We start from the raw sequence: 14,535 nt of genomic DNA on the forward strand, positions 1-14,535 counted from the left end.
GAGTATGATGGCACACACATCTTGACATTTATGTGAACAAAGAATGCTGAATGAATGTTAATTATGAAAGTTGAGCCAATTAAGCCTAGACAATGAGTATAGGATTGGATAAGTGGGCATACGACTGGTCAGAGCCACTGAGTGGTCAGTATTGAGAATGAAAGTCAGTGTTATACCGATCAGAGCCACTGACTGGTCAGTACCGAGAATGAAAGTTAGTGTTATACCGATCAGAGCCACCGATTAGTCAGTACCGAGAATGTAAGCCTGTGCTAAACCAATCAGAATCACTAAGTGGTTAGTGTCATGAGTCCCATTATCCAATCTATATACCGTCTGTCATAGGTTACGGTGAGTACTGGAGTAAAGTCTCCAATAAAGACAATAGTTTCAAATAAAATGTGATAAAAGCTAACTGGTGAACATAAAGGATGGTTGATTTGATAAAGTGCATTTAATATCATTCAATGGTATGATTAACATGTATGAAATTATTGGCCTCTATGTATATCATGATGTTATATTATTGCTTTAAAACTTTTAATTACACTTGTATGAATATTATGAGCTTTTTATGTATTAATGTGTACACAAGGAAAATTATTTTGTTTTAAATTAAGCTTAGCGTGAAGATTTGTTATATTAGCTTAGCGCGAAGATTTGTTTCCTCACACAAGTATAGTAGACAAAGTGTAGATAAGGGTTGACAGGAGGTAGAGTGGATCTGTAGAAAAGTCTAGAGGCACCATATCTTGGACTTTTGGGTAGATGCATCATCATCATCCTCATTGTATAGTTTTACTCAAATGTGTGTGTACCTTATATTGTGAACAATATTTTATAAATTTCATTTTTTGGGATTTGTAATCATAAGTATGTAAATTCAATTTAACCACATGAGTTGGTTAATAGAGTTGTAAATTAAAGATATCTCTTGTGTTTATGCAATCTTGGATGATGAAATTTGGTGCTTATTGTATGATAGAAATGATATAATAATTGAGGATTTCACAGGTTTTGAAAAATATTCTAATAGGTGAATAGTTAAAATTTAGGGAAAACTCTTGCAGTTTCTCCATTAACATAAACAGGTATATTTTTGTAATTACATTTTCAAGTAAATGAATGAAAACAATTAATAGACAGAGATAGGTGCTCTGTGCACCGAATGTGACATCTCCTTACTCGGTTTCACTGTAGATAAGGTAAAGGGGGTGTTACAACAAGTCATTACTGATAATGCTTTGAATTGTAAAGGTGCTACAGAAATTATTGAGGGACTGTTTCCACATAATTATTGGACTCCTTGTGTTGTGCATACTCTTAATCTTGCTTTAAAGAATATATATGCACCAAAAAATGTGGAAACTAATCAAGAAACTTATGATGTGTGTCATTGGATTACTGAAATTCATGGGAACCTTGCAAATCAAGAACTTTATAATGAATCATTCCATGAGGCTTGCAATTTACAATCAGTTTAGCCCTTTGAAGTTACTTTAAGTTGCTGACACTCATTTTACTTTTATTTTTATGATGCTTAAAAGATTTAAATTCATTATGCGTACTTTAGAACAATGATTATGAGTGATCAATGGGCACATTACCGAGAAGATGACCAAGGTAAAGCTAGATTTGTTCGTGACAAAGTGGTGGATGAGGATTAATGGGAAAATGTTAATTACATCTTTGCTTTTACTAGACTCATTTATGACATGATTAGAGTTTGTGACACATACAAGATATGCCTTCATTTGGTTTATGAGTTTTGGGATTCTATGATCGAAAAGGTGAAGAAGGTTATTTTTTATCATGAAGGAAAGCGAGCAGATGAATTTTCTCCTTTCTATTATGTGGTTTATTGAATTCTTGTTGATCATTGGGCAAAGAGCAACACTCCTCTTCATTCTTTGGCTCATTCATTAAATCCAAGGTAAATTTCTAAATTATATACTCATCTTCTTCCTATCAATTTTTTACTTTTTTTTTCTGTTTCATGAATTTATTTTCTTGTTTTTGAAGATTTTACAGTGAAAAATGACTTCAAGAGGGAAAAGGTAGAGTGCCTCTTCATATAGATGGAGAAGTATTCACTGAAAATATTAAATGCTTTAGAATGATTTTTTTTCTAATGAAGATGATCGAATTAGAGCAAAAGATGAATTTGCAAATTTTTCCCTTAAAAGTGAGCCATTTGCAGATCTTGATTCTATTGGATTTCATGCATGTTTGATGTTTTTTCTTCCACCCTTTTCAAGAACATCAATTTCCTCTCCATAGACTCTTTATATTCAAAATCATCATCCTCATCCTCGCCTCCTTCGGGTTTGCAACAAATTTCCCTTTGTTTTCCGACAGAGTTCACAGTTTCCTTAGACATTTGTGTGACCTAATGCCTCTCCATATTGCATTTATAACATTTAATAGGAACTGGTTTGGCATAGGGATTTTACCTTTGGAGGATTGGAACTTGTCGCCTTATCAACTCCACCTATTGGATTCTTGTTGCTTACGTTCTCCCCCTTGGGAACATTAGAAGCACCACGGGAACCTTCCTCTTCCTCTTTCCCAACTACAACCCATTCATTGTCCTCACCATACCTTGGATAAGAATCGTGGTGCACCCTTTCATCCTTCATCATCTGCCTTTAAGAGGGTAGCTCCATTTTAGAGATGGTTGGATAGTGAAACAAGAGAAATGACAATAAAAGGAGATTGTGGAAGTAGGGATCTTTGCCTTCCCTCAAATTAATCTACTACTTGCTCAAATTAATCAACAAAGAATAATCAGTTTATTCTGTTCTAAAAAACTCGCGACCAAACTAAACTCCAAAAAGCAAGATTGATTAAACTTTCAAACCAAATTAACTGGTTTCTCAGCGGTCCTTTTTCCCTTTTAAATCATTTGAAAAGCAGGAAACTATTTTTTTTTAAATATTACTAACAGAAGACTAGAACCTCCTATTCTGTAGTACTTGGTTTTGATGATACCTACCTCAGTGATCAAAGTGGGATAATGCAGTTTCAAGCTGTTGTGGGGTAGAGAGCCAGTATAAAAAAGCAATAGTAATAAAAAAATACCTGACCTGTGCCTTAATGCCCAGTTTTCCATCTGCAGATCATTAAAGAAAACAAAGTTAGAAGAAATCCAGAAATTGCTAGTTCAATTTACAAGATGACAAGCTAGAAACAAGCATATTGCATAACATATTTTCCATAAGTTATCTTATGAAAGTTCCAACAAATTATAAATAAAATACACTTTGCCTCAAGAATCATGAGCTTTATACCTTGTATAATCATATCTGAGGCTTCATTTATGTACAAGGTAACATATTCATAATCGAATCTACATCTTTGTCCCCTCAAGTTTACCTTTGCATCAACACAAACATTAGAAACTCAATCACAGCTGTGTCTTAATTCATCCTCATATTGTTCAATAAACATATATTTCCTTGGCCAAAATCCACTAGCTCAGTTGGTGAACCAAAGAATTTGAAATTTCACAGCTGTGAATCTGACTTTTATTTGGATTTGATGTAACAAAGCATCTCCATATCTAATTTTTAGCAGATGGAGCCATTTTTTCACTAGACAAAAACCATGCTGACCTTCACATTAAGCTGAAACACTAGTTCACACTTTAGAAGAATTTCTTTCATAGTCTGTTATACGAAAAAGTTATAGATAAGCTGGCCATTAACTCCCAAAGAAGGTTAATCAGATATTATGCAGCCTTCCTTTCACAAAACCAAAAGCATGCTGACCTTCACAATAAGACTGGACCATAAATTCACACCCCATAGGTATTTTATTTCTATTTATTTGTAGCCACTCTCTACAGGTATCCACAGATTGCAAGTCATCAAGGTAGTCTAGCTCTTTTCAAGAAAACTATAACTCCCAAAGTTTATCTTCGATTAAAAAATGTCTAAAGAACAGATGACAGAAAAATAATCAGACATTAACTTGTATAATACTAGGCATCTTTCTCAAACCAAAACTAAAATGGCAAAAACCTAATAAGTTACGAAGTTCAGCATTAACCACCCAATCCACCAATGTGATTGGACTGTACATCCTGATAAAGGAAAAAAAATCTCCAGTCCAAATTAATCATGTCCATTGCAACACGTTACGCCATACAACTACCAGAATCAACATTCCCTTATCCCCCATTTCATTCATACAGAACCTCAAACAACATTCAAACAGAAGCTTTCCCACTTTTTAGTTACTCCCCCATGGTTCTATAGAGGAAATGATTTACTTTAGAACACATCAAATCAACTAGTTAGATAACTTAAGATCCTTTCAAGTCTGCCTCATGGACCATTCCATTTGTACATTCTTTAAAGAAAAAGCCTAAAATGTTGTCTAGTATATCATAAATTCTTCCAAGTCCTTGTAGATGTCTCAATAAGCATCAAAGATAATCATTATAACCTCCTATTATCCAACTACACAATAACAGAGCCTGCCAAAGGGATGTGGAGAAATTGCAGAAAATGGTGTGTCCAGCAGAGTGTCACAAAACAGTGCACGCCCTCTGCATGCGGTCCTCTGTCCCATGATGGCAGCTGCATTTTTTTTTTATTAATTCCGTCTTCCAGCAGTCCTAGAAACAGCTGCATGAATTGTTTTAAAATTAATTAAGAGGATTTACTATCCTATCTAGGACTCTATAAATACCCCAGGTTTTATGTATTTCATATCACATTTTCAGCAATAAAAAATCTAGCAGAGGTTTATCTCTATTGTTCTCTCTCTCGCATGTGAGTGTTTGATTTCTTTAAGCTTTACGTTGTGTCAGGTAGTATCAAAGTGGGAAAAATAACCCCAATCAAGATGGCAAACCTTGGTAGAGGTGGTGATGATAATAGTTCTCGCAACGGTGATCGGGGAGCTAGAGCCCATGAACAAAGGGATGACATGTTGCAATATTGGGAACAACGTCTAGAGCAAAGGGTGGACCACAGATTCAAATGTATAGAAAGAAGTCTTGAAGAAATTGCGGGCCATCTTGGTGCTTCAGAAACCAATGCAAACAGGGATCGAATGGTAAATAAAAGGTCAAGTGATGGTGCAGCTCATGGTGACCTTATTTACCAACCAATTTCTGCTCGTAGATAATATGTTTACGATGAAGACTTGGAAGAGTAGGACATCTATGACCCCATGATTATCCTAGAAATTGGCAACAAGGTAATTATAGGAGAAGGGGTGTTTTTGTATATGATGAGAGGGGTACCACAAAATTCAAATTAGAAGTCGATATTTCCAACTTCGGTGGGATTTAAATATTGAGAAATTCTTGAATTGGATGGTAGATGTAAAGAGATTCATTGACTACATGGAGGCAACACCGGAAAGACGAGTCAAAGTAGTCGCATGTTGGCTCAAAGGTGGTGCTTCCGCTTGGCTAGAAAGTTTGCAAGCTAAAAGATACAGAGAAGGAAAGGGTTTGGTTCATACGCGGTATAGGATGAAGTACCTATTGCAACAAGAATTCTTACCACTGGATTATGAACAAATTCTCTTCCAAAAGTACTAAGGGTGTCAAAAACGAAATTGACCAGTCATTGAGTACACAGCTAACTTCATGAGATAAGTCGAGAAATAATCTTCATGAATCCAAGGGGCAACAAGTTGCAAAGTATTTGGAAGGATTGTGGCTTGCAATCAAGGATCGAATTGGCGTTCAAGTGCTAAGAGCTTTGTTTGAGGCATAGAATGGAAGATGTGAAAGTTCTTGAATTTGTCGATCTTTCATTAGATGAACCAAAGTTAGAAATTTTTTTTTTTATGATAATACAACTCAAACATAGAGAAGGAGAATGACAATGAAATAGAAAAAATGTCATAAATTTTATTATCTTTTTCTTTTTTTAATATCTAAATGTGTTGTAGTTTATATTTTTTTTATAAGTATAAAACTTCTAAACATATTTTTTTTTATAAAGTTGAATTTGAATATTGATTTAAACTTTATTTATTATTAAATATCTTTCATCATATATATATATATATATATATATATATATATATATATACCCTTATATTTTTTATATTTATGTATTTTCCTAAATTTTCATTTCCTATATTTTTTAAAATCCCATTTCCCTTTCACAATGCTAGCGTTGAAGGATTTGCTGGAGATAATATTATTGTCCAGAACATGATTGGGAAGGAGACCCGTCTCCTCAGCCGTGAGCAAGTCCAAAACCGGTTCATTGCAGTTGAGATTATCAGTTTAGTCATTAATGGTGCTCTTGACTATACTCATGATTTGAGAGCAAAGGGGTTGGCGTAGAGCATTAGGACCGAGAAAGACTTGAAACGAGTTTACCCCCATATCTGCTGCGGAAGTAACTACAAGGCATTGAAGAATTCTTACACTACATGTACATCCAGCTGTAGTGACAAAATGCTCATCTATTAATACAAAGAATGAACTCTAAAATTGATTTTTAGCTACAAATGTAGAAGGTTCGATATCAAATTCCAGCCCATCCATGTCTTCTTATCACAAGGGTTTACAAAGTTCAGCTCAAACATCTCCCTGCTAAAATGTTCACCAGTTTCGCAAAAGCCCACAAGCTTAGCAACAATTTGAGCACTCTCTTCTACGTGTTTCATGTTAAGAGGGTCAGTCCATAACTTGTTCACCAGTTGTAGCCTCCTTTGTTTTCCCACTGGTGGGATTTCCCATTTTGCATAAAGCATTTCTCTTTCCTCTGCTGTTAGCTTTGAACTCACCCTCTTTGCTAGATATTCCCTTTCTTGTTTAAGAGCTTTGATGCTGTATTCAACACCAAGAAAAAACAATCGGCTATTATTATTATATTGGCACATTTAGCAGGCCTGGATCAATTCTGAAAAAGAGATAAAGAAAGAAATACCTTGATGACACTGAACCTGCAGGTTCATCGCCTAACAGTGCTGGGCTTGCATTGCCAAGTTCTGACAAATGCTGCTCCAGCCATGACAATCGTCTAAGCTCAACTTCCATATATATCTGATCGGAAGGATCACCTTTAAATAACAGATAAAATTGTGTTCTGTGTATAATTGAAACATGGCATAAATGCCACAGCATCACAATTTGCTTTCTTTGATCCTCAAAGAGCAAGTGCCAGGCCACGGGGGACTGTTCAGTAGCATCAGCCTCAACAGTTGCAGCCTCATTTGCCTCTAGCTCCAACACCTGATCAAGATACGAGATAAAAATGTATGTGAAACATAAAGAACATACCACAATTTAACTTTCACATATATTATGAAAATCAGAAATCAAATATGTGGGTCAATGTAAGTAGCAATCCACAGTCAGTGGTTTAGTATCTAACTAACAAAAGGACTGAAACGTACATCAATAAATGCATGGATGTTTTTCTTTCTTAAAATTTTGTGGGAACAAGAACATAAGATTTAACTTTCACATATATTATGATTTATCCAATTGAAACAAATATTTGTAAATTCAAAGAAACAAATATTGTTTAGAACATAAGATTTCCAAAAGAAACACCAATTACTTATGACGATGAGAAGTGTGAACTAAGAGAAAAAAAAATTTGTAAATTGTAAGGCAAACAAATATTCTCACCTGGCAAACCAGAAGCTGCTTTTGATATTGTAGCTTTGCTACCCTTTCTTTTAACTCAGTAACATAAGCTCTAATGCTTTGTATATTATCTTCAGCAGCATTCTTGAACATTCTCTGCATTTTCTTCACATTAACTGAATTTGACCGCAACGTTGGAGTTCCCTCTCTTGATGAGGCACAGCAGTCACTTTTACTACTCTTTAAGGGAGTAACCTCAGATGGCTTAGGCAATCTATTGTCACTAAACAATAGATTACTATTCTCAGGAACTCTGTTCTCAATGTCATTCTCCACGACTCCTCGAGAAGAGGACAGAGGTGAGCATGGGGACCTTATGATATTTTGCATGTTTGAACTGTTGCTCAATGCAAAAGGAAAGGTTTTCTTCTTCTTCAATTGGGACTTGAAATCTGGAGTCTCCTCATTAATTGGAAAAGAGGAAACTATCATGTCTATAGATTTCTGAACATTGTCAAGCTTCCTTTCTAAAGATGCAATGGTGCTTTCTTGAGAGTTTAATCGAGTGATCTCTTCCTTCAGATTGGCCTTGTCCCCAATCACAATCTCTTCAGGAACAGAGTTGACTACTTGCATGTCCTTAATCTCGGACAGCATCTTCGCTAAGGTTTCTGTAGTTGCTTGACTTCCCATTCTGTGAGAAGCAACCTCCTTATGAAGTACTTCAAGTGCTCGATTTGCTTCCTCACCTAGTTGCCTCTGCAGCTGCTCAAGCTTACGTATTTCGTGAACAAGCATTGATGGATCTGTAGAAGTGGTTGACTGTCTAATCATTGCCTGTCTTCCAACTACATTTCTTTGTCTTGTTTCCGGAGTATGTTTGTCTTTGCATGGTTCATCCTCAACAGGAAAAGAAAGACACCTGGCTACTTGGCTAGAGGGCCCACACTGGTTTCTTTGCACCTGAAAAAGTCATTGATTAGAGATGAGCATTAGAACTGTTAGAAAATAAAGGAAATAGTAGTTAATATGTTACCTTCTGCTCCTTGTGTGCTTTCCTTTCTTGTTCAAGCTGGGATTGTGCAATGTCTCTCTGCCTTTTGAGCTCTTTCATTTCCCTCTCCATCTGCAATTCAGAAAAGTCATTTACAGATAAAAACCATATGAAGATGAAAAAATAGCATATGCACGTCTGGCACTTTTTTGACCTCTGATTGCTAGTTAGATAATGATAATTAAAGATAAAACAATTATACCAAGCAAAAAATAAAATAGAACTGGTGCTTCAATTAAAGAAAAGACCTAGCATATGCTTTGTGTGTGTTTTCAACGTATTTGTTACGTAAAGTGGAGATGCCAAAGCTACACAGGGAACAAAAGCACTGTGTTCAAGAAATTTAAGTTTCTAGAAGAATCTCCCTGCAACTTAGAGATCAACCAGTAACAGAATTCTTAAAATTGATTAAATTTTTAAACTAAACAAGGAGCTAAGTGCTTAAGATGAAGTAGAATTTACTTAAGAATTTCCCAAGACACACAAACCTCCTCAATTTTCAAATTCTTTTCCATCAACAACGTTTTTAAACAAGAAGCAGAAGGCTCTGGACTTCGTAGCTCAGCTTCAAGTCTGGCCACTTCTTTCTGCAAATGCTTAACTAAATTCTTATCTGAAACAACCTGAAACAAGCAAATTACTTTAGCATCAAAACAAACTCCGTAAATAATATAGTAAATAAGCCTGACATTTTATTTCATGACATACAAAGGAATTCCAAATTTTACATATGCACATGCATGATAAAAATTACACACACACACACACACACACACACACATGAGATTTGCTTAAAATCACTAAAATTCAACAAAAATAGCAGCTGGCTGTTAGCAACACAAACAACTATAAGCCAAATTCAATTAATGGCAATGCCATTAATGGCCATTCAGCAACTGTACATAATGCAAGGCTTTATTTTGGCATAATTGATGCATAATTATGACCTAAAACAAATAAGAGCATACCATGTTTACTTGAGCATTGTTGGTAACCTCCTTTGCACTAGTTGCAAATGAAAGGGTATTCTTTGTTTGCTCCACATGACTTAAAGCTGGACTCATGGTACATATAATTGCAGTTCGAGCATTACCCCCAAGTGAATGCTGCAATATCCGTGTGAGTTTTGAGTCTCTGTATGGTATGTGACCGCTCCTCTTTCCACCACTGCAAACACAAATGGGTAAAGACCAAGAACACAATTCACCTGAGTTTTCACCAGTTCTGGCATCTAAAGTTCTCCATCATTACCAGTGATCATAGAATAATATTGGCAAACAGAGTACACCTCAAGGTGCACAGTAACAGAAAATTGCTCCGATCATCTTTGTTTCATAAGAACCAAAGCTATTTTACAAAAGTTTTAGTAAGGTTACAATAAGCTTCCACCAAACAATGTCAAAATTCATCTTTGCAAAAAAAAAAAAAAAAGAGCAATAGAGAAAATGCTTACGATAAGCTTACTTTGGAAATGCAACCAGAATCTTGGTAAACGATTTGAAGCCCTAATGTATCTAAAATGTATAATTTCAGACTTTGGGGCTAACTGACCTCAGCTTTCTAATCACTGTTGTGAGTGTCAACAAGCTGCGGTTAATGTGACTGCCTTCCTTCAATCTTGTACCACCTGCATTTGTTTGAGAGGCGCGTTCACTTCCAGCAAGGTCCACAAGATTCTGTTGAGTTCCAGTCCCTCAGTGAATAAATCTTACTTTCAAGAACCTTGGTTACTGAGAAAGTTATGAACATACCAAACTAGCTAGAAAGGACTTCACCCGTCCTGAATTTTCCCGGAGAGTGCTCTCAATGGTCTACAAATCACAAAGTAATCCATGCAGCATAAAATTTTAGTGTCTTGAACATTTGGCTAGAAAATAACAAATAGCTACAGGGAAAGGACTGTGATGGCCCATGCCAGCCACATGCAGGAGATAAAACTATTTAAAATACTTGAAATAAATAACAGGGCAATAGTTAAAGAAATAGTTGAACACAAAGAGACCAATGATTGAATTGATTGATAGGCAAAGATGTGAAAAGAATGCCCCATCTCAACTTTATTATAATATTAATTAAGCTCACCAGTCGTATTATCTGATGCGATCTTGAGCTTTTATCATTCAAAGCAGTTTCTCCTACTTGCCTTTGAGCTGCAGAGGGAAACAAAGTAAAAGGACTTATTATTAGTGTGTGCACAGCAGGTTTTCAAGTTCTGACAGAAGTTTTACATGATACCCGACAAGGCACAAAAGACTAAATTGGTAAGTAGCTTGATAGGACTGGACTTAATAGAGACTATTTACACGTGTATGTATCTGTATGCTTTTTAACCGATGCGAATCATATGCGAGTTAAAAAAAGCATACAGATACATACACGTGTAAATAGTCTCCTGCCATGAACTCAAATTCTGCTTTGCAACACAGCTTGATTTGGCCTTAACTTATCGAAACAGGATGCCATGGATATTGATAGAGAATTGAATTAATGCACCTACACTAATGAGTTATAGCAGACATAAGTAGAAAAAATTACCTTCACAAATTCCAATCAAGTGCCTTAAATGTTGGCTATCCTTAATAGTTTCTTCAACTAGCTTTTCCACAATGGTTCCTTTCTGTTTTCACAAAGGGGAAAAAGTTAGCATTGAAATAACAAAAAACTGCCTCCGAGAATTTTCTTAAAATTTAGATATATTTTATACATACCTCAGGATCATCCAAAAGCCTAAGGGGACCAGATTCACGATTCAAAAGGTCTATAACAGTTTCATTGTATATCTCCAAGGCTGATATTTTTAGGATAAACTCCCTCTCTTGAGTCTGTTAGATAGAAGGAACACAAACTCAACAATTTCTCAAATCCTAACTATTAATGCAATGAACTAAATATTTTGCAACATGGAGATCCATTGTTACTAATTGCTACTAAGAAATTATTAGGCCTTTCATGCATGGCCACTAAGAAATTATTAGGCCTTTCATGCATGGCAATTGTCCAACAGAAAAAAAAAAAGTGGTAACTAGTACCACTGAATATTTTATGCTATTCTTACACAACACACTCAAAAAAAAAAAAAAAAAAAAACAGAAGGATACAGTATAAAGCATGATTTACATTTTTTATGTGCTCATAGATGTCCTTGACAGCATTTTCTGTGATTCCTCTCATGGTAAACGTCTTACCACTACTAGTTTGCCCATATACAAAGATCGTTGCTGCAATAAGTTAAATATGCAACAATCAGAATTCCTTAGCAAAATTACACAAAGAAAACACTCATCACAAGCAACAAAATTAACAATTTCAGATTCAGAGCTAAATTTGGCATTACCATTAATTCCCATAAGAGCAGAGAGAGCAACATTCTTAGCCCCTTCTTCATAAACCCTTTGAGTTGAGCAAGTAGGATCAAAAACTTGATCTGTCACATACAGATATAAATATGCAAGTGAAGGAAAAGTCAATGACAAACTGACAAAAACAGAAGAAAAAAAGATATAATATCTAACATCTATACTTATTAAGAAGCCTTGATAATACAATGCTTGTTCTAACATCTAAACAAAGTTGCAAAAAATTTGGCTCAAACTAGTAGGAAATAATAGAGGCACAAGTACAACAACCCAGAAAGTCATATTCGATATACCAAAAGTGTATGCTGTTGCTGGCCGCTCATGATTTGGATTCTTGAAGACTATTGTGTGATCATCCGGGCAATCCCAAGCGATAAGATCATACAATGCTTGTTCCTTCCGGCTCAAAGGCCTAATCCGAACTGTCACTAAAATCTTCTCCTCACGAACCTTTGAGCCACCTGGAGTTGAGGAAGGGGTCCTCTGTATCTTAGATGCTGGCGTGGCCGGGGTCCCAACCATTGTTCTTCAGTACCGATTCCCTTGCATCCAGATTCTGAACATTTTATAAGTTCAAATTTAATTTTAACAACATTAAACAGGTAGATTCTTCAATAGGCAATTATCGCTGATTAATTAGGGAAACGTTACATGTAGTTTCAGTTAAAGATATTTCAAATTTCTTAATTCAAATTCAAAAATAGATTTGACTACAAACCCTAAGCTCAAATAAGAATATTATAATCGAAATGAAACTTCTTATTATTATTATTGTAGAGAAACCATCAAGAAAATGCAGAAAATTTAGAAACCAGAAGACCTTATCACTTGGAAAAATGCCACATCGAACTAGAAGAACTCAAGAAGTGTACATTACAAGATTTCTTTCCATTTTTAGACGACATTTAAGAATCCAACAAAAATCACTTGAAGCAGAAGTAGAAAGGAAGAAGCAGAAGTAACTCAAAGAAAAAACTTACAGTAAAGTTCCAGTTCCTCAAGAACAGAAAGAGCAGCGTGAGTTCTTGAACGGGGCTTGAGAATCAAGAATACGGTGGTAGTGACACCGAAATAGTAATGTACAGCAAAGAATACAAACCGCTGGCTCGGAATAGCAAGAGATCCTCAGTAGAGAGAGAGAGAGAGAGAGAAGCAGGTAGGCGTGCGTTGTTTCAGAATTTTGATATGGTCGAAGAGAAGATGTAACGGCTACTTCTGTTACGTTTTATATTTTCTTTTCCCGGAGCGCACCTTTTCCAGTATTTTTGAATTGAGAGAGAGATGTCTCGTCATCGGCTAGGGGATGGCCACCGCCGCCGTCGACATCATTAGTATGTACACGTGTATGTCATTATGTACGTACACGTGACCTGCGCCTGAAGTTTTTAACTATTATTTTTTAAAATAATTGGTGTACGATTTAGTAACAGTTTAGTTTTTGAATAAAAGCGCAATCATAAAATGGTGTTTTAGGAACAGATCAATCCTTACTTTTTTTAATGGAAGGAATTTAGTCAAAGGTGAAATAGAGTTGAGAGATTTTGGGGGCTCAAAGGTGGAATAGAGTTGGGAGATTTTGGGGTGGGAGCCTTGCGGACTTTATCAAGGGATTTGGGGTTAGATGTAAATGTCAAATATATTATTATACGCTTGAATTATTTGAGTTTTATATGAACTATTTTTGTGACTTATTGAATGCTTGAAATTCAAAAAGATATTACTGATAAACCTGTAAAATCTATAATTAAAACATATAAATTAATGAGCAATAAGCTCACTTACGTGTCAAATGACTCTGACCTAACATTCAAATTTTGGAAATGTATGTTTGAAAGAATATAAAACAGAAACTCAGTAACACAGAATCATGAAGTTCATAGTCTCCCGATTTGAAAACGTCGGTTATTACCTTAGAGCTTTCTATAACACTACCAGCAAATACATGGATTTGAAGATAATTAATATAAACAACCCTTCTCTTCTGGTCTGATATGAACACTTTCTTCATCTACTTTCTCAACCCATCCCTTATGGATTGCTAAACACATATCATAATAGTGAAGTGAGTTTCATACTCAAAAAGATTGTGATTATCTAAAATATATTGATTAGTTGGCAATCTCCCCTAAAAATAAAAATGAGAAGTACCACTTGTATTGTGGATAAACAATATGTTTAAACACAAAAGGATATTAAGAATGATTTTTTTTTAGCTATTGTCTGCAATGTAACATAATATACACTATAAAAAATAATCAGTTTTATCGATTATTACAACTGACTAAAATTGATTGCTATTAATAACTAATTTTACAACCGATTTGTGATTTTGATTTTCTTTTTAGTAAAATAGTTAATTTTACAAAAATTTAGCAATCGATTTAGAAATTGATTACTGAATCAGTTGTTATTAGCAACCGATTTATAATTGTTGCTAAATTGATTACTAATCGATATTAGAAAAGCCTTAAATGTAATATTAATAACTGATTTTAAAATTGGTTTCTAATAGCATCGATTTAAAAAATTGATTGCTAAATTAAAAAATTATTTTA

At 35.0% G+C, this 14,535-nt stretch overlaps 1 protein-coding gene across 1 annotated transcript; it reads right to left on the bottom strand.

Annotated features, from left to right (window-relative positions):
- Positions 1–6,439: 6,439 nt before the first annotated feature.
- On the bottom strand, positions 6,440–13,275 carry LOC110647168 (kinesin-like protein NACK2). The gene is made up of 15 exons (XM_021800872.2): positions 12,961–13,275; positions 12,274–12,536; positions 11,959–12,048; positions 11,742–11,842; positions 11,333–11,446; positions 11,160–11,241; positions 10,707–10,774; positions 10,376–10,435; positions 10,176–10,300; positions 9,593–9,791; positions 9,113–9,247; positions 8,607–8,696; positions 7,613–8,533; positions 6,906–7,210; positions 6,440–6,805 (listed from the first exon to the last, which is right to left on the bottom strand). The coding sequence occupies exons 2-15, from the start codon at positions 12,500–12,502 to the stop codon at positions 6,478–6,480; spliced, it is 2,847 nt and encodes a 948-aa protein (XP_021656564.2). The 5' UTR covers positions 12,503–12,536; positions 12,961–13,275; the 3' UTR covers positions 6,440–6,477.
- Positions 13,276–14,535: the final 1,260 nt, after the last annotated feature.

This window comes from Hevea brasiliensis, chromosome 4, assembly GCF_030052815.1.
Source record: "Hevea brasiliensis isolate MT/VB/25A 57/8 chromosome 4, ASM3005281v1, whole genome shotgun sequence".
Classification (NCBI taxonomy): Eukaryota; Viridiplantae; Streptophyta; class Magnoliopsida; order Malpighiales; family Euphorbiaceae; genus Hevea; species Hevea brasiliensis.

Bases quoted from the DNA above. Each gene is read 5' to 3' on its own strand.
- LOC110647168 (XM_021800872.2), bottom strand. From the start codon at position 12,502: ATGGTTGGGACCCCGGCCACGCCAGCATCTAAGATACAGAGGACCCCT. The intron at 11,242-11,332 runs GTATGTATAAAA...TTGTGAAAACAG, and splicing joins GGCTTTTGGATGATCCTGAG to AAAGGAACCATTGTGGAAAA. The intron at 7,211-7,612 runs GTGAGAATATTT...TATCTTGATCAG, and splicing joins AGCAGCTTCTGGTTTGCCAG to GTGTTGGAGCTAGAGGCAAA.